This window comes from Nomascus leucogenys, chromosome 6 (genome assembly GCF_006542625.1).
Source record: "Nomascus leucogenys isolate Asia chromosome 6, Asia_NLE_v1, whole genome shotgun sequence".
Classification (NCBI taxonomy): domain Eukaryota; kingdom Metazoa; phylum Chordata; class Mammalia; order Primates; family Hylobatidae; genus Nomascus; species Nomascus leucogenys.
In genome coordinates, this window is record NC_044386.1 from 108,031,579 (window position 1) to 108,050,112 (window position 18,534).

Consider the following 18,534-nt stretch of genomic DNA (forward strand, 5'->3'; position numbering starts at 1 on the left):
AATTTGTTAAGAATGTCAGTAATATATGCAGGCAGTTCATTTGATAAAATGTTCCACAGAAGATGAACTCAGAGTAAAAAATTATAAAACACATAAAGAAGTCCTGTGGCAAGAAAGACTCAACCAGAAATGGGAAAATTCATATTCAAGGATTTGGAGCAATCTGAAGAAAAACTTGAAATATTTAACACAAATACTTAATACAGTATTTAACTTTATTTATTTATTTAAAGATAGGATCTCACTCTTGCCCAGGCTGGAGTGCAATGGGGCAATCTCGGCACACCGCAGCCTCAACCTCCTGGGCTCATGCGATCCTCCCACCTCAGCCTCCTGAGTAGCTGGGAGTACAGGCGTGTGCCACCATGTCTGACTAATTTTTATATTTTTAGCAGAGATGGGGTTTCGCCATGCTTTCCAGGCTGGTCTTGAACCCCTGAGCTCAAGCAATCCACCCACCTCAGCCTCCCACAGTGCTGGGATTACACGTGTGAGCCACTCTGCCTGACGTAGTATTTAAAATATTTGAAGATGTAAATGAAGGAATAGAACCCACAAAATAAGGGATGGATTTAGAAAACAAAGAAAACTTCTTGAAATGAAAACCTCAGTAGATGGTTTAACAGTAGACAAAATATTGCTAAAGAGAAAATTAGTAAAGTGGAATACAGAGCTGAGGATAACTAAATAAAGCATAGATTGTAAAGAGGTGGAAAGTATAAAGAATATTTAAGATATATGCAGAGAACTTTGATAAGAATGTATTTTCTTCTTAAACACATAGAATGTTCATAAAAATTAATCATGTGTCATATACTAGAGCACTAAGAAAACATGGGTATGTCCCATAAGGTAGAATCATTACAAACTATTCTCTGTGATCACAATGCAATAAAACTGGAAATGAAAACTGAAACTAAAAGTCAAAAAACAAAGACACTTTTACCTGTAATTTAAAATACCTTCTATTCAACCATTGTGGAAGACAGGGTGGCGATTCTTCAGGGATCTAGAACTAGAAATACCATTTGACCCAACAATCCCATTACTGGGTATATACCCAAAGGATTATAAATCATGCTGCTATAAAGACACATGCACACATATGTTTATTGCAGCACTATTCACAATAGCAAAGACTTGGAACCAACCCAAATGTCCAACAATGATAGACTGGATTAAGAAAATGTGGCGCATATACACCATGGAATGCTATGCAGCCATAAAAAAATGATGAATTCATGTCCTTTGTAGGGACATGGATGAAGCTGGAAACCATCATTCTCAGCAAACTATCGCAAGGACAAAAAAACCAAACCACACATGTTCTCACTCATAGGTGGGAATTGAACAATGAGAACGCTTGGACACAGGAAGGGGAACATCACACACCGGGGCCTGTTGTGGGGTTGGGGGAGGGGGAGGGATAGCATTAGGAGATATACCTAATGTAAATGACGAGTTAATGGATGCAGCACACCAACGTGGCACATGTATACACATGTAACAAACCTGCACGTTGTGTGCATGTACCCTAGAACTTAAAGTATAATAAAAATATATATATATATAAAATAAAAAAATACCTTCTAAATAACTCTTGGATGAAAAGAGATACAAACAGAAATTACAGGATTTTTGAAGAATAATTACAGATAACAAAAATACTACGTTAAAATCCATGGAATAATGTTAAAAACAAGTGTTTAACAAATGAAATAATGAAATCAATATAAATGAAATAATGAAAATAAATTCCCAACTCAAAAACCTGGAAAAAAGAGAAAGTAAACAACAACAAAAAACACAAAGAAGAAAGTACTAAAGATAAAAGTGGAAATTAATAAAGTGGAGAACAGAAAAATAGTGGATCAAATTAATCAAAATCTTGGTTCTTTGGGGGGAAAAACACCATTAATTAATAATCAAAACAGTGGAGTAAAAACATGCACAAAATGAGAAATGACAAGGGAGAAATACTGTTTTTTTTTGAGACGGAGTCTCACTTTTTCACCCAGGCTGGAGTGCAGTGGCGCAATCTTGGCTCACTGCAAGCTCCGCTTCCCGGGTTCACGCCATTCTCCTGCCTCAGCCTCTCCGAGTAGCTGGGCCTACAGGCGCCCGCCACCACGCCTGGCTAATTTTTTTGTATTTTTAGTAGAGATGGGGTTTCACCGTGGTCTCGATCTCCTGACCTCGTGATCCGCCCGCCTCGGCCTCCTAAAGTGCTGGGATTACAAGCGTGAGCCACCGCACCCAGCCTAGAGAAATACTGTTAATACAGAGAAAATCTCAAAAAATACTGTGAGACTACAGTACATTCCTGTGCAAATAAATTTGAAAACCTAGAGGAAATGGATAATTTCTTAGGCACGTACAGTTTAATAAAATTGAGCCAATTTGAGATGGAAAGCTTAAGCAGACCAGTTTCCATAGAAGAAAAGAGAAAGTTTTGAAGGAACTACTTCATAAAAAACACCAGGCCCAGATAGTTTGGCAGGAAACTTCTGTCAAACCTTTAGAGATCAGGTAGATAGTCCTAATGCTACATAAATTGTTTCAGAGCATAAATAATAAAGGAAAACTTCCAAGTTCTTCGAATGAAGCAAGTATAACATTGAATTAAATAAATATAACATTGATTTTTTATGCTGTCTTTATCAGGTATAACCTTAAACCTCATAAAGATAGCATAGAAAAAAGAGGTTATAGACTAATATAACTTATGAATATTGATATAAAAGTCTTAAATATTAGGGGGCAGATTGCAACACCACATTTTTAAAAAATACACCATGATTAAGTGGGATTTAATAGGAATACAAGGTTGGTTCAGTATTTGAAAGTATATTACTATAAAGATTATACAATTATCTTCATGGATAAGAGAAAGCCTTTGACAAAATTCAACATTCATTCCTAATAAAAACTTGAGAAAAATCAGAATGGGTGTCTGTTTCCTTTACATCATGAAATGTATATATCTAAATTCTAGAGTCCGCATCTTAGTGGGAAACCATAGAGACATTTCCTCTAAGGCCGGGAACAAAGCAATGATGCCTACTGTCTCCATTACTATGTAATGTTCTGGTTGGCTAGCCTATGCATTTAACCTAGAGAAGACAATCACAGGCATAATAATAGAAAAATAAAGGCTGAGGGCAGTGGCTCACACCCATAATTCCAACGCTTTGGGAGGCCAAGGTGGGCAGATCACTTGAGGTCAGGGGTTCTAAACCAGCCTGGCCAACGTGGTGAAACCCCTTCTCTACTAAAAATATAAAAATTAGCTGGGTGTGGTGGTGTATGTCTGTAATCCTGAATACTCAGGAGGCTGAGGCAGAAGAATCACTTGAACCTGGGAGGTGGAGGTTGCAGTGAGCCCAGGTTGCACCATTGCACTTCAACCTGGGTAAACAAAGTGAGATTCCATCTAAAAAAAAAAAATATATATATATATATATATAAAACGTCTCTCTTTGTAGATGGCATGGTATTATACCTGGAAAACCCTGGAGAATCTGTGATAAAATCATCTATAAACAGAATTCATCAAGGTAGCAGAATATAAAATTAATATGCAAAAATCAGTAGCATTCATACATAATAGCCAGTTAGAAGATACAGTTGGCCTGGCAGGGTGGCTCACGCCTGTAATCCCAGCACTTTGGGAGGCCAAGGCAGGCGGATCACCTGAGGTCAGGAGTTCTAAACTAGCCTGGCCAACATGGTGAAACCCCTTCTCTACTAAAAATACAAAAATTAGCTGGGGGTGGTGGTGCATGCCTGTAGTCTCAGCTACTCAGGAGGCTGAGGCAGGAGAATTGCTTGAACCCGGGAGGCGGAAGTTGCAGTGAGCTGAGATCACGCCACTGCACTCTAGCCTGGGCAACAGAGTGAGACTCCGTCTCAAAAAAAAAAAAAAAAAAAAAAGAAAGAAAAGATATAGTAAATGAGAAAGCCCCATTTACAATAGCAACAGAAAAGTTAAAACAGGAATAAACCTGAGAAATGTCCAAAACGTGAAAAAAAACTGTGAAACACTTCTAAAGGACAAAAGTAGGAAACTAGGAAGATATCCCCTGTTCTTGATTGGGGAGTCTCAACGTGATGAAAATATCAATTCTTCCAAAGTTAATTTATCAATTTAATACCAATAAAAATCCCATTGAGCTATTTTGTGTAACTAGTTAAGTTGACTGCAAAATTCATATAGCAAATTGTACACACAGGAATAGTTAGGGAAAAGCTGAAAGGAGCTCTGAGGGAGGATTAACTGTAGCAGAGACTAAGCACCACAAAAACTTTTATAAATAAGAGTGCAGTACTGGTACATGAGTAGATGAACAGAAATGGAATAGGATACAAAGAATAGAATAAGTAATGTGTAAGAATGGAAAGTCTCAAAATAGACCCAACTACAAGTAAAATCTAGTATATAATAAAATTACATCTTAAAACACTGAAATAAAGATAGTCTTTGACAAATGGTATTGGAACAACTGGATGGACATTTGGAAAAAATAGATGAAATTAGATCTAATTCTCATATTCAAGAGAAAGCTCCAAATGAATCAGAAATTTAAATGTAAAAAACAAATCTAAATAAATGTTAGGGCTGGGCACAGGGGCTTATCCCTGTAATCCCAGCACTTTGGGAGGCTGAGGTGGGAAGATCGCTTGAGCCAGGAGGTTGAGATTACAGTGAGCTATGATTGTGCCACTGCACAACGGGTGAAAGTGAGACTCTGTCTTTTAAAAATAAATAAATAAATAACTAAGTATATGTTAGAAGAAAACATGGATGAATTTCTCTTTAAGGTCAGTGCAGTGAAAAGCTTTCTGTTATACAAAATATAGATGCAATAAAAGATAAGTTTGTCTACATATAAATTAAAAAGTTTGTGTGGCCAGAAATACCATAAGCAGAGTCAAAAGACAAATGGCAAACTGGGAAAAAATATTTGTAATGTATCACAGATAAAGGATTAATATCCCTAATTCATAAATAACTTATGGGGGGGAAGATAAAAAATTGTATTTAAAAAAGGCAAGAAACATGAGAATAATCACTAAAAGATGTATAAAAGTGGCCTTAAACATAAGAAAATATGCTCAACTTCACTCATAATAAGAGAAATATAAATTAAAATGAAAGATAGTGATCCGCCTGCCTTGGCCTCCCAAAGTGCTGGGATTACAGGCGGGAGCCACTACGCCTGGCCACATGTATATTTTTATGTGTACAAACATGCATACGTTTCCTGGCTCTCTACACTGAAAGAACCATGAAGCAAAGATGCCATAGTTGCTCGGTGCGGTGACTCACACCTGTAATCCCAACACTTTGGGAAACTGCGTGGGTGGATCACTTGAGTCGGGGAGTTCAAGACCAGTTTGGGCAACATGGTCAAATCCTGTCTCTATAAAAAAAATAAATAAATAAATTTTAAAAAGATGCCATAGTAACAACAAACACACCCATCACCTAGATCTTTGCTCTTTCATAACCATTCCTCACTCAAGGGAACCAGGGCTCTTCAGAGAAATGGCTAAGTTTATGCGTGGGCAGGATGCATACAAGATGAACCTGGAACATCTTGCTATACCAGAAAGAAGTGCTCAAAAAAGACAATGGGGGCGTGTCACAAAGACACAAGAGCCAGCTTGAAGGGTTTCCCTTTGGCCAAATCTGGGACTATTTGAGCATCAAAATAAGTTCAATAATGAACCATTGAAAAATACAGAGATTTGTAAGTCCATACTAATAATAAATAAATCACTTTGGGAGTTCGAGGACGGAGGATCACTTGAGTCCAGGAGTTTGAGACCAGCTTGGACAACATAGTGGGAACCCACCTCTACAAAAAATTTAAAAAATTAGCATGGCATATCAGCACATGCTTGTATTCCTAGCTAACTGGAGGGGTGCTGAGGCAGGAGAATTGCTTGAGCCCAGGAGTTTGAAGTTATAGTGAGCTATGACTGTGCCACTGCAGTCCAGCCAGGGCGACAAAGAATACTCTGTCTCTAAGGTAAGTAAAGTAAGTAAATGAATACATGGGTAGAAAGGAGTTCTCTTGCTTACAGTGCAGGAGTTGGAAAATCATTACTTTGCAAATGTCATGGTAAAGATTGAACCAGGCAAGAAATACCAATGGATGCTAAATCCAGGGGGACTTTAAAAACATTGATACGAGGCCGGGCGCGGTGGCTCACGCTTGTAATCCCAGCACTTTGGGAGGCCGAGGCGGGCGGATCACGAGGTCAGGAGATCGAGACCACGGTGAAACCCCGTCTCTACTAAAAATACAAAAAAAGAAAAATTAGCTGGGCGTGGTGGCGGGCGCCTGTAGTCCCAGCTACTCGGAGAGGCTGAGGCAGGAGAATGGCGTGAACCCGAGAGGCGGAGCTTGCAGTGAGCCGAGATTGCGCCACTGCACTCCAGCCTGGGCGACAGAGCAAGACTCTGTCTCAAAAAAAAAAAAAAAAAAAAAAAAACCATTGATACGATACAATTAATGAAGCTAAGAAGCTTATTCCAACTCTCCCCAGTAATTATTTCACTAATGTTCTCTTTATGTTCCAGGATCCCACTCAGCATCCTACATTGCTCTTAGTTGTCATTTCCCCACAATTTCCTACACTCTGCAATAGTTCTCAGTCTTTCCTTATCTCTGTTGATCATGATAGCCCTGAGGAGTATTGATTAGTTGTTTTGCTGAATGTGTCTCAATTAGGGCCAGTTTGTTGTCTCATGATTGGACCAAGGTCATGTATCCCTGGCGTAAGGACCACAGAAGTGGTACCATGCCCTTTTTAGTGTATCAAATCACTGAGCTCTTGATGTCAGTGTTATTCCTGGTGGTTCAGACTTTGATAACCTGTTAACAGTGGTTTCTGCTGGGCTTTTCCATTTTACGGGGAGAAAATTAGATGAGGAGCAAGATATTTGCATGGTCTTAAAGTGTCTCCCTGTAAATTGCTTACTGGTGGCAAAGGGACAGGGTGGGGGAAGTAATTATAAAGTGGGATCAGAATTAATATCACCAACGACGGACAGATGGACATCATGTGCTTCCTGATGTGATACTCCTAGAATGACACGATATCACCTGTGTTCTTGTGAGACCGCATAAACTCAATCTAGCCACAAGAAAACATCAGACAACACAAAATGAGGAATGTTCTATTTTTTTAAAAAAAAACTAAAACTTATTTGGATTATGCTGTTAACTTGGTAGTTCCAGTCTGCCAATTAAAAATTTTAAACCCTCTGGGATAACAGGGATACTTAAATCCTACTTGCTCTATTTCTGAGTTTTAAAATGTAGTAAAAAGCATAACTGAACATGGTCAAAAGGAAGACTGAAGATCACATAAGTGGAAGGAGGAAGAAGGGGAGTAGAGGACAGAGGCAATAGAAGAAAATTAACATTCGTTGAGTACTTGTCGTGTGTTAGGCTCTGTGCAAATTCTTCTCCCCTTTATCTCAGTCCTTTGAGGTGGGGAAATGGACACACATAACAGATTAAGTAACTTGCCTGAGGTTATATAGCTAGTAAATGGCATAGCTAGGATTTACATCCAAGGCTTCTGATTCTGGATCCAGCTTTTCCCTCTTCCTATGCCACACTGCTTTCTGTTGAAACTGAACTATTTCAAAAAGAGTCAACAGCTTCTCAGCCTTGGCAGTGCTCACGTTTTGGCTTGGATAAATCTTTGTTGTGGTGGGCTGTCCAGTGCATTGCAGAATGTTTGATAGCATCCCTTACCTCTACCCACTAGATTCCAACAGCACCCTTCCAGTTGTGACAACCAGAAATGTTTCTAGACATTGTCTAGTGTCCCCTAGGGGACAAAAATCACTGGTTGAGAACTGCTGCTGTAAGGGTTATGTCAAGGACCAAGCACTCTGTTGGAAGGTATAAGGCCAGAGTAGTCAGATACTTCTTTATTATGTATTTAATAGAGAGATGGACTCCAGCTAGAAACACCAGCCTCATGTACTTGTGGAAGAGATAGTTCATTGTTTTATTAGTCTTGGCTTCTGTGACACTTCTTTCTTGAGATTATCCTCCAGTGTTATTGATCTCACTTTCTCCATTGTCTTTGCTGGCAGCTGCTTCTCTTTTTAATGACTGACTCTTGGTGTTTCTCTTCTCTTTATATTCTTTCCTGGATGGTCTCATCTGTTTCCATTGATGCTCCACTTGGCATGTTTCATCGTCATCTATTTGGCACTTCCACTTGGATATCTCAGAGTAGTGGTTCTGAGCCTCACAGCAGACCTGAATCATAAACTGTGGGTAGAGCCTGGAAATTTGTTTTAGTAAGCTCTCAGTGTGATTTAGATGCTTCCTTAATCCCAAATTTTCACCACGTAAACAGATGGTGCCACTATCCACCCAGCTAGCTGCTTAAGCCAGAAATTTAGGAGTCTTCGTTGATTTCTTTCTTCTTTTTTTTTTTTTTTGATACGGAGTCTCGCTCTGTCACCCAGGCTAGAGTGCAGTGGCGCGATCTCGGGTCACTGCAAGCTCCGCCTTCTGGGTTCACGCCATTCTCCTGCCTCAGCCGCCCAAGTAGCTGGGACTACAGGCGCCCGCCACCACGCCCAGCTAACTTTTTGTATTTTTAGTAGAGACGGGGTTTCACCGTGTTAGTCAGGATGGTCTTGATCTCCTGACCTCGTGATCCATCCGCCTCAGCCTCCCAAAGTGCTGGGATTACAGGCATGAGCCACCGTGCCCGGCCAGATTTCTTTTCCTTCGTCACCACCCCCTGCTTCCCTTCCAAACTAAGGAATTTCTATTCTTAGTTCTCAAATATTTATCTTAGATCTATCTACTTTTCTTCATCTCCTGTATTAGTGTGCTAGGGCTGCTGTTACAAAGTACCACAAATTGGGTAGCTTAAATAGCAGCAATGTAATGTTTCACAGTTCTGGAGACCAAAAGTCCAAGATCAAGTGTTGTTAGGGTTAGTTCCTTTTGAGGGCTATGAGAATTTGTTCTGTGTCTCTCACCTAGCTTCTGGTGGTTTGCTGGCAACCTTTAGCATGCCTTGGCTTGTATCACCTGATCTCTGCTTTCATCTTCACCTCACATTCCCCCTGTTTGTCTTTCTCTGTCCAGAGTTCCCCTTTTTATAAGGTCATTAGTCTTTGGATTAGGACCCATCCTAATGACCTCAACTAATCTCACCTGCAGGAGCCCAATTTCCAAATAAGGTCACATTCTGAAGTACTGGGGGTTAGAACTTAAACATAGGAAATTTGGGGATGTGGGGAGGACACAATTCAATTCATAACGCCTCTATTACTTTGGTCTAGGCCACTGTCATCTCTCTCTTAAACATGGTAGCAGTCTACTAACAGGTATCCCCATTTCACTCTTAAACCCCCATAACTCATTCTCCACACAAGGAGCACGGATGATTTTTGAAAAATCTATCATCTCACTTCCTTCTTTTCTCTTTAGTAACTTCTGTTGCACTTAGACAAAAGCTAAACTTCCTACCATGGCCTGTAAGATTCTTCATAATCTGGTCCTTTCCCGTTTCTCTTCAAACTCATCTTCTACTACTCTTTTCTTTATTCTCCAGTCATTTTTTTTTTTTAAACAAGCCTTTGGCCTCAAATATGCCAAGTTCTTTGCTGCTTCTTGGCCATTGCACATGATCATACTTCCATCTGGAATATCCTTCTCTAACTCCTTTGAATACTTAGCTCCTTCTTGTCCTCCAGGTCTCTACTTAAGTGTCACCTACTTCTGAGAAGCTTCCCCTTACTACCCTAGATGAAGTTTCCTTCGTTTCCTCACTTATTGTCTATCTCAGCCTCTTATTTGGTTCTTTTACAATTTTTTTTCTGCCATCCTTTCCCCTCCTGCTCTATTATGAACTCTGAGTCAAATTACTATGTCTGTCTTGTTCATCTTTATAATATGCCTAAGGAAAATAACATGCTCAAAAAGTATTTGTTGGATGAATGTATGTTCCCAACTTAGTGCTAAGTACTCCATAAATGTTTATAGAATGAGTATGAATAGATTTTAGTCTTGACAGACCAGGATCATATTAAGATATATCCTCCTCTGTCTAAAAATTATGGTGTGTGTAATACTTGGCGTCTCTGAATGATCTGAACGTGACAGAAGAGTACTTTTTCATATTGAGTGTTTAGGTCATTGGGGTAAAAGACTGTTGCCAGAGACTTGTAGCTTTTTCTTTCTTTGCAGTTGACTAATCTCCTTCAGAATCAAGCAGTAAAAGGAAAAGTTGCTGGAGCACTCCTGAGAGCCATCTTCAAAGGTAATCATAATTAATGTCACTTCTGTCTATATCCTGCATTCATTGGTAGATTTGTTTAGTTTTGGTACTTTTCTTACTGTTTGAAGCCCCACTGGAACATGTTCCATGTTTTGAGGATTCTACAGAATTAACTACAGCAGCAGTTTCCTGTCTAGTAGACTTAAGTAATTTTACTGAAGGGAGTTTGAAGTGGCTACCTGAGATTGTGTTGCTGATTTGGGGGCCTATAATTACAGAATGTGCTTTTCATAAAATCTGCTTTGGTTCACTTGTGCTTTTAAGATTGTGGAGAAGAGAACAGCAATGTTTAATACATAATCCATGCTTAACAAAGGGCGAGTAACCTTTGGGGTTTAATGAAGTGGGGTATCTTAAGGTGCCTTACATAGAGATTCTTCATGCCCAGTGAGACATACTTGTTTTCCTGTCTTGAACAAGGGCTAGTTTAAGTTGTTGCAGATTGTGATTTATAGTGGTTTTATAAATTCTGGTAGGATAAAATTTTACAAGGCAAAAATTAAAAGTGTCTTTGGACTCTTAATTAGGTATGTTAACTTGGTTTATTTTTCTTCCCCCAAGTAAATTAGATCTCTGCTGCAAGGGTACAAAAACACATCTTCCTATTCATGAAAGAACTTTCAAGATTGATTGAGTCAACCTGTATGGAAACTTGCTAAATATTTTATAGAAATATCAGAGAAAAGGAAATAACGAAAGATCAATAGCAACTGCCTATCTATGTACACTCCTAAATGGAAGAGCAATTCTATGGCTTTTAGTATATTCAGAGTTGTGTATCCATTACCACAATTGATTTTAAAACAATTTCGTTACCCCTGAAAGAAGGTTTGCATCTCTTAGATGTCACCTCTCCAAACCCCTAGTCCATTCCAGTCCTAAGAAACCACGAATCTACTTTTTGTCTCTACAGATTTGTCTATTCTGGACATTTCATTTAGAGGAATCATTCTGTATATGGTCCTTTGTGACTGACTTCTTTCATTTATAACGTTACAAAGGTTCCTCTATGTTGTAATATGTATCAGTATTTTTACCACTGAATAATATTCCATTATGTGGATATACAACATTTTTCCATTCATGAGTTGATGAAGACTTAAGTTGTATCTATTTTCTGGCCATTATAATACTACTATGAACATTTGTGTATAAATTTTTGTGTGGACATATGTTTTCCTTTCTCTTGGATATATATCTAGGAGTGGAATTGCTGGATCATGTGGAAACTCTTATGTTTAACTGTTTGAAAAACCGCCAAACTGTTTTCCAATGTGGCTGGATTAGGATGCCAATTTTTTCACATCCTCGTCAACACTTGTTATTATCTTTTTTTTTCAGTTTTAATTTATTTTCATCACTTTTTCTTCATGATCCAGATATTTTAAAACACAAAGAAAATTAACTTTCAATGATATGTTCCGGGATTGGCACTAAAAAAAAATTTTCAGACTGCAAATGAGTTATACAAATGAAAATATCAAATGGAGATCCCGTTATCAAAATGAAAGCATTCAACTTATTAAAAGTTCACAAGTATTTGTATAGAGCACATTAAAAAAGTCAGCTTGCTGACTGTTGTGATTTTAAGGAACTATTGCAGAAGTTTGAAGAAAATAGATTAGCTGGCTGGGTGCGGTGGCTCACGCTTGTAATCCCAGCACTTTGGGAGGCCGAGGCGGGCGGATCACGAGGTCAGGAGATCGAGACCACAGTGAAACCCCGTCTCTACTAAAAAATACAAAAAATTAGCCGGGCGTGGTGGCGGGTGCCTGTAGTCCCAGCTACTCGGAGAGGCTGAGGCAGGAGAATGGCGTGAACCCGGGAGGCGGAGCTTGCAGTGAGCCGAGATTGCGCCACTGCACTCCAGCCTGGGCGACAGAGTGAGACTCCGTCTCAAAAAAAAAAAAAAAAAAAAAAAAGATTAGCTAACTTATTAAATTTGGGTTACTGGACTTTTCAAAAGCTGTTAAGACCTATTAGAAGGTTACTTCATCCTGTAATTATTAAAATGAATTAATAAAACAGGTGGATGAAGATAAGATGACATTTTAGTCCCTTTACTTTGGCTAAATTAAGCACTTGTTCAAAGCCCTTAACCATTGCTGTTCTAAGCACCGTAGTAATCAGTTGTTTGATAATTCTATTTTTTGTATTTAACTACAAACCTGTTCGTTTTTCGTATTTACCTGTCAATCTTGTAAGACTTGTTTCTGAACCCCCTGTTTAAAACAATAAGGTTCCCCCTGCTCTGAGGAAGCTGGAACACTTAGGAGACGTAAGATATACACTTGTTGTATCCAGTTGGTGGAATCAGGGGATTTGCAGAAAGAAATAGCGTCTGAGATCATAGGATTACTGATGCTGGAGGTAAGATGGCAAACAAAAACTTTTATTTGGGTGTAGATTTTTGGGGGTTTGTAATTTGTTGAGGGAAGGAAAACTTAAGTGTCCAACCTAGCATAGTTCTTATTTATGAGTAAGACCTGTTGTTAAAAAACAAAGAAGCAGGCTGGGCATGGTAACTCACACCTGTAGTCCCAGCACTTTGGGAGGCTGAGGTGAGAGGATCGCTTGAGCTCAGGAGTTTGAGACCAGCCTGAGCAACATGGTGAAACCCCATCTCTACCAAAAATACAAAAGAAAAAAAGATTAGCTGGGCTGGTGGTGCATGTCAGTGGTCACAGCTACTTGGGAGGCTGAGGCAGGAAGATTGCCTGAGCCAAGGAGGCGGAGGTTGCAGTGAGCCGAGATTACGCCACTGCAGTCCAGCCTGGGCAGCAGAGTGAGACCCCATCTCAAAAAAAAAAAAAAAAAAGCAGATGAATGGGTTATAATCCACTTAGATGTACATATTACATTTCTGGTACCATGGACATATATCTCTTTGAAGAGTTGGCATATCTGAAAACATCAGGGAACCGATAGAGGATTCTAACTTTTGAAGCCCTTCACAATTATAACTACGTACCAGACAGAGCAGAATGATTCCATAAATCCCTTATGGGACCAGTTCTGGATCTCAGTCAATTCATTTATTTCAGCAAAAGACTTTATTTCTTAGAAAGATATATCAAACATTGGATTTCTGCTTGAGATTTCCTTTATCCTGTGAACTTTTAGGCTCACCATTTTCCAGGACCATTATTGGCTGAATTAGCCAATGAGTTTATTAGTGCTGTCAGAGAAGGCAGCCTAGTGAATGGAAAATCTTTGGAGTTACTACCTATCATTCTCACTGCCCTGGCTACCAAAAAGGAAAACCTGGCTTATGGAAAAGGTAATTTTCTTCCAATTTTAGTGGCTTTTTCTCTATTCACATAATCAAATCTATTGCTCAGTATATTTTGCATTTCTAGGTGTACTGAGTGGGGAAGAATGTAAGAAACAGTTGATTAACACCCTGTGTTCTGGCAGGTGAGTCATTAATATGTATAACTTTCTTAGGAATACAAGTGGCCAAAAAAAAAAAAAACCACTTTATTTCAGGAATTTATGTCTGTGAAGGTTTTAAGTCCTTCTTTTTTGTTGGTTTTAATATAACACTATAAAACTATTTAGTCTGCAATGAATTAGTGAGAAAGAGATGATTTACTATATTCTGTTCTCTAAGACTGTTCATATAGTTTTATTTGCTTGACTGTGTATCTTAGTACAGCAATTTATTGTGTTAAGATACACATAATTAAATGTCAATTTAATGTGTTTAATGCTCCATTCTAAGCATTATTGGAGTCTCAAGGTCGTGAAGGCTGAGGAAGTCACCCTGCTGCTGCATCTTTTTTTTTTTTTTTTTTTTTTTGAGGGAGTAGAATATACAAGTGATGTATCCTTTAACCGGTAATTGTATTTCTGGGAATCCACATTAAAGAATGACTCCAACATACAAGAAAATCCTCACATATGAACATGTTCAACACAGAAATTTGTGACCAATATAAGCATATAGTAATAGAGACATGTAAACTATGTAAGTTAAGGTAGACCCACTCCATGACATTTATACCTATTAAAAGTGAAATGTATACCTCAAAGATGAAAAATTCTTACCATATAATTAACAAAGAGATTACTACATTATATAATACTGTGATTGCATGTTGGTTTGTTAAAAAGGACAAGAAGGGAATACCCAAGATTATCTAAACCAGAATAATTGGTTTTATGGTTCCTTATATAAGATCCCTTACATAAATCATCTTAAGCATGTATTTATCAATTTATTTGTTTTTAATTACACAAGAGTTTATTCAATACATATTGTAATATACCTTGCATTTTTTATTTAATACAACTGTCCACGTCAGCATATACAACTCTACATCATTCTTTTTAATGGTTTGCAGTAATCTATTATTTGGCTAATCTGCAATTCTCAGACTATTTGGTTATTTCCAGTTTTTGTGCTATTACAAAGAGTGTTGCAATGAATGTCTTTTTAAATTTTAAATAGAGATGGGAATCTTGCTTTATTGCCCAGGCTGGTCTTGAATTCCTGGCCTCAAGTGATCCTCCTACTCTGGCCTCCCAAAGTGTTAGGATAATAGGCATGAGCCACTGCACCTGGCCTGAACATCTTTATATATCTAGATGACCTTTTATAAGCATGTACATGGCATATATTTCAAATAGTAAATTGGGTAGATCTGTGATTATGTGCATTTTTAAAGTTGATAACTACTGCCAGCTTGTCATACATTCCGTAGAACAGTATGTGAAGAGAGTTTGTTTTCTACAATCTCACCAACATTGGGTATCATCAGAATTTTGATTTTGCAAGTCGGATAGGTTAACAACCGCTATTTCATTGTTTTAAATGGTATTTATTTGATCTTGTTTCTCAGTATTGCAAAATCAAACTTGAATTGGCCCTGTTTTTTTTGTCCTCATTAATTTTACAAAGTTATATCTAAATAAGTTGGAAAGAAATAAACTTACTTTGTCATTTTCTTCTACCAGGTGGGATCAGCAATATGTAATCCAACTCACCTCCATGTTCAAGTAAGCATCATCTTTCCCTTTTCTTTGTGTATCCTGCTTTGTGAACTTACTTGCTAGAAGTTAAACCATAGCAAACATAAACATCACTCTCTGCTGATTGTAAGAATATTAGTAGTTATGTTTTCTGTTACAGATTCCCTCCCCACTCCTGCCTCCTTTTTGGCTTTACTTACTTAAAACATAACTTTATTATTTTTTGTAAGATGACTTTGCTTAGGTAAGGGTATTGGTTCCTTTAAAGGTTCTTCATTAGAGAAAAATCAAAAGGGACAGTTATAATAATCTATTATCTCTTTAATTCTCTGCTCCCAAGTTCTATTTCTTAAAATATGTTTAATGGAATTTTAACCACTGTAAAGCCCTGAATTGAATTTCTGAAAACAAGGCAGTTAGACTCTGTCTATAGCCTTTAGGATTTTTGATCCACAGGGATGTCCCTCTGACTGCAGAAGAGGTGGAATTTGTGGTGGAAAAAGCATTGAGCATGTTCTCCAAGATGAATCTTCAAGAAATACCACCTTTGGTCTATCAGCTTCTGGTTCTCTCCTCCAAGGTACAAATGGAAAATTGTTTCTCCTTAGTTCTGGTGGTATGACCAGTTATGACCATTCAACTTATTCATACCCTTGGTTTACACAGAACAAACATAGCCGAACAAACACAGATGCTTTCATTTCACGTATAGTGGTTTGGTCTGGTAAAAGGATCATACTTCTTATCCAGGGAAAACATGCATTATCTCTTGTATTGCCACATTTTCTTTGTGGAGGTAAAAGGGATAAAGATCTCAGAAAGGGTAGACTATAGGCCTCATAAATTCTTACAGTAAGAGATATTTCAAATCTTGTTTCAACATGAAAGTGTTCTGTACATTCTTAGTTTGAGTCTAAGTCATAGATTATTTATTTAAATTTGTACTGGAGAATTCTTCAAGCTGAAAACTACTTTGAATTCAACTCGGTTATTTTGCTTTTAATTGGGAGACCTTACCAATTTTGTATTGTTTTCAGGGAAGCAGAAAGAGTGTTTTGGAAGGAATCATAGCCTTCTTCAGTACACTAGATAAGCAGCACAATGAGGAACAGAGTGGCGATGAGTGAGTAATATAGTGTAGAAATAAAGATCATTTTTACAAATTCATCTTCTCATTCTGTATTTTAGCTACTTCATTTTCTTCTCTTTCACCGCCTACCTTCACCTCAGCATAAAACTTTTCTAATCTTCTCCTAGCTGCTCAGTAATAAAGAGAATAACATGATCTCTTCAGCTCTTTCATTTTCACCTTTCCAGGAAAATAATTGTCCTATAAGCTGCAAGTTTAAAACCTATTTATTAAGTGTCAGCTCTCTGCCAGGAACTGTTTAGCTTTGGGGCTACCATGCTGAACCATTCAGACAATGTCCCTGCTCTTGTAGAGCTTCAATTTTAGTGAGGAGAGGACAGAAAATAAATAACAAGAAAAATATTATAGTGAAAAGTGCTATGCAGGTAATTCAAATGGATGATCTACCACTGACAGTATAGCTACTTTAGACTGGGTCAGCAAAAACCTCTCTCAGATGTGCTATTTTAACTGAAGCCTGAATGGTAAGATCCATAATATATAGATCAGAGAACATTCTCAGGTAGGGAAATAGTACAAATGCAGAACAGTGTGACATGTCTGAGAAAGAGGATTTTGGGTTTGTTTTGTTTTGTTTTGTTTTGTTTGAGACAGAGTATAGCTCCGTGGCCCAGGATGGAGTGCAGTGGCATGATCTCAGCTCACTGCATCCTCCACCTCCCAGGTTCAAGCGATTTTCCTGCCTCAGCCTCCTGAGTATCTGGTACTACAGGTGCGCACCACTACGCCCAGCTAATTTTTGTATTTTTAGCAGAGACGGGGTTTGCCATGTTGGCCAGGCTGGTCTCAAACTCCTAGCCTGAAGTGATTCACCCTCCTCGGTCTCTCAAAGTGCTGGGATTATAGACGTGAGCCACTGTACCTGGCCAAGGATTTTTGTTTTTTCTGTTTCTTTCTTTCTATTTGAGATGGAGTCTCACTCTGTTGCCCAGACTAGAGTGCAGTGGCGTGAGCTCGGCTCAGTGCAACCTCCGCCTCCTGGGTTCAAGAGATTCTCCTCCCTCAGCCTCCTGAGTAGCTGAGATTGCAGGCACGTGCCACCATGCCCAGCTAATTTTTTGTATTTTTAGTAGAGATGGGGTTTCACCATGTTGGCCAGGCTGGTCTTGAACTCCTGACCTCAGGTGATCCACCTGCCTTGGCCTCCCAAAGTGCTGGGATTACAGGCGTGAGCCACTGTGCCTGGCTGGATTTTTTGTTTTTTAAGCAAACATTTGTAGAATGTTCATTCTGTGCCAGGTGCTATTCTAAACACTTTAAACCTCACAACCCTATTTTACCTCTACTTTATGGATATGGAAATCAAGAGACAAAGAATTTAGTTAGTTTGGCTTGAGCAATTAATTAGAGGTGGTTTTTTTTTTCTTTTTTTTTTTTTTTAAGAGTGTCTTGCTGTGTTGTCCAGGTTGGAGTGCAGTGGCACCATTGTAGCTCACTACAGCCTCCAATTCCTGGGCTCAAGTGACCCTCCACCCTCAGCTTCCCAAGTGGCTGGGACTATAAGCACATGACACCAAGCCTGGCTACTTTTTTTTTTTTTTTTTTTTGAGATGGAGTCTCTGTCACCCAGGCTGGAATACAGTGGCGTGATCTTGGCTCACTGCAACCTCTGCTTCCCAAGTTCAAGTGATTCTCCTGCCTCAGCCGTCCAAGTGGCTGGGATTACAGGCACCCACCACTATGCCTGGCTAATTTTTTTGTTTTTTTGAGATGAAGTCACACTGTGTTGCCCAGGCTGGAGTACAGTGGCATGATCTCAGGTCACTGCAAACTTTGCCTCCTGGGTTCAAGCGATCCTCCTGCCTCAGCCTCCCTAGTAGCTGGGGTTACAGGTGCGTGCCACCATGCCCAGCTACGTTTTGTATTTTTAGTAGAGATGGGCTTTCACCATATTGGCCAGGCTGGTCTCGAACTCCTGACCTAAAGTGATCCGCCTACCTTGGCCTCCCAAAGTGCTGGGATTACAGGCATGAGCCACTGCACCCGGCCCAAGCCTGGCTAATTTTAAAAATTTTTTCTAGAGACAGAGTCTCACTATGTTGCCCAGGCTGGTCTTGAACTCCTAGCTTCAGGCGATT

The 18,534-nt window shown here is 38.9% G+C and overlaps 1 protein-coding gene across 1 annotated transcript in view; it reads left to right on the forward strand.

Moving 5' to 3' along the window:
• FANCI (FA complementation group I) overlaps positions 1 to 18,534 on the forward strand; it is a 124,653-nt gene that overhangs the window by 57,267 nt on the left and 48,852 nt on the right. Inside the window, exons 3-9 of the mRNA XM_030814987.1 lie at positions 10,242 to 10,314; positions 12,572 to 12,702; positions 13,456 to 13,612; positions 13,692 to 13,749; positions 15,292 to 15,333; positions 15,763 to 15,886; positions 16,344 to 16,429. Of these exons, the coding sequence (XP_030670847.1) occupies positions 10,242 to 10,314; positions 12,572 to 12,702; positions 13,456 to 13,612; positions 13,692 to 13,749; positions 15,292 to 15,333; positions 15,763 to 15,886; positions 16,344 to 16,429 (671 nt within the window). The remainder of the gene's footprint in view (positions 1 to 10,241; positions 10,315 to 12,571; positions 12,703 to 13,455; positions 13,613 to 13,691; positions 13,750 to 15,291; positions 15,334 to 15,762; positions 15,887 to 16,343; positions 16,430 to 18,534) is intronic.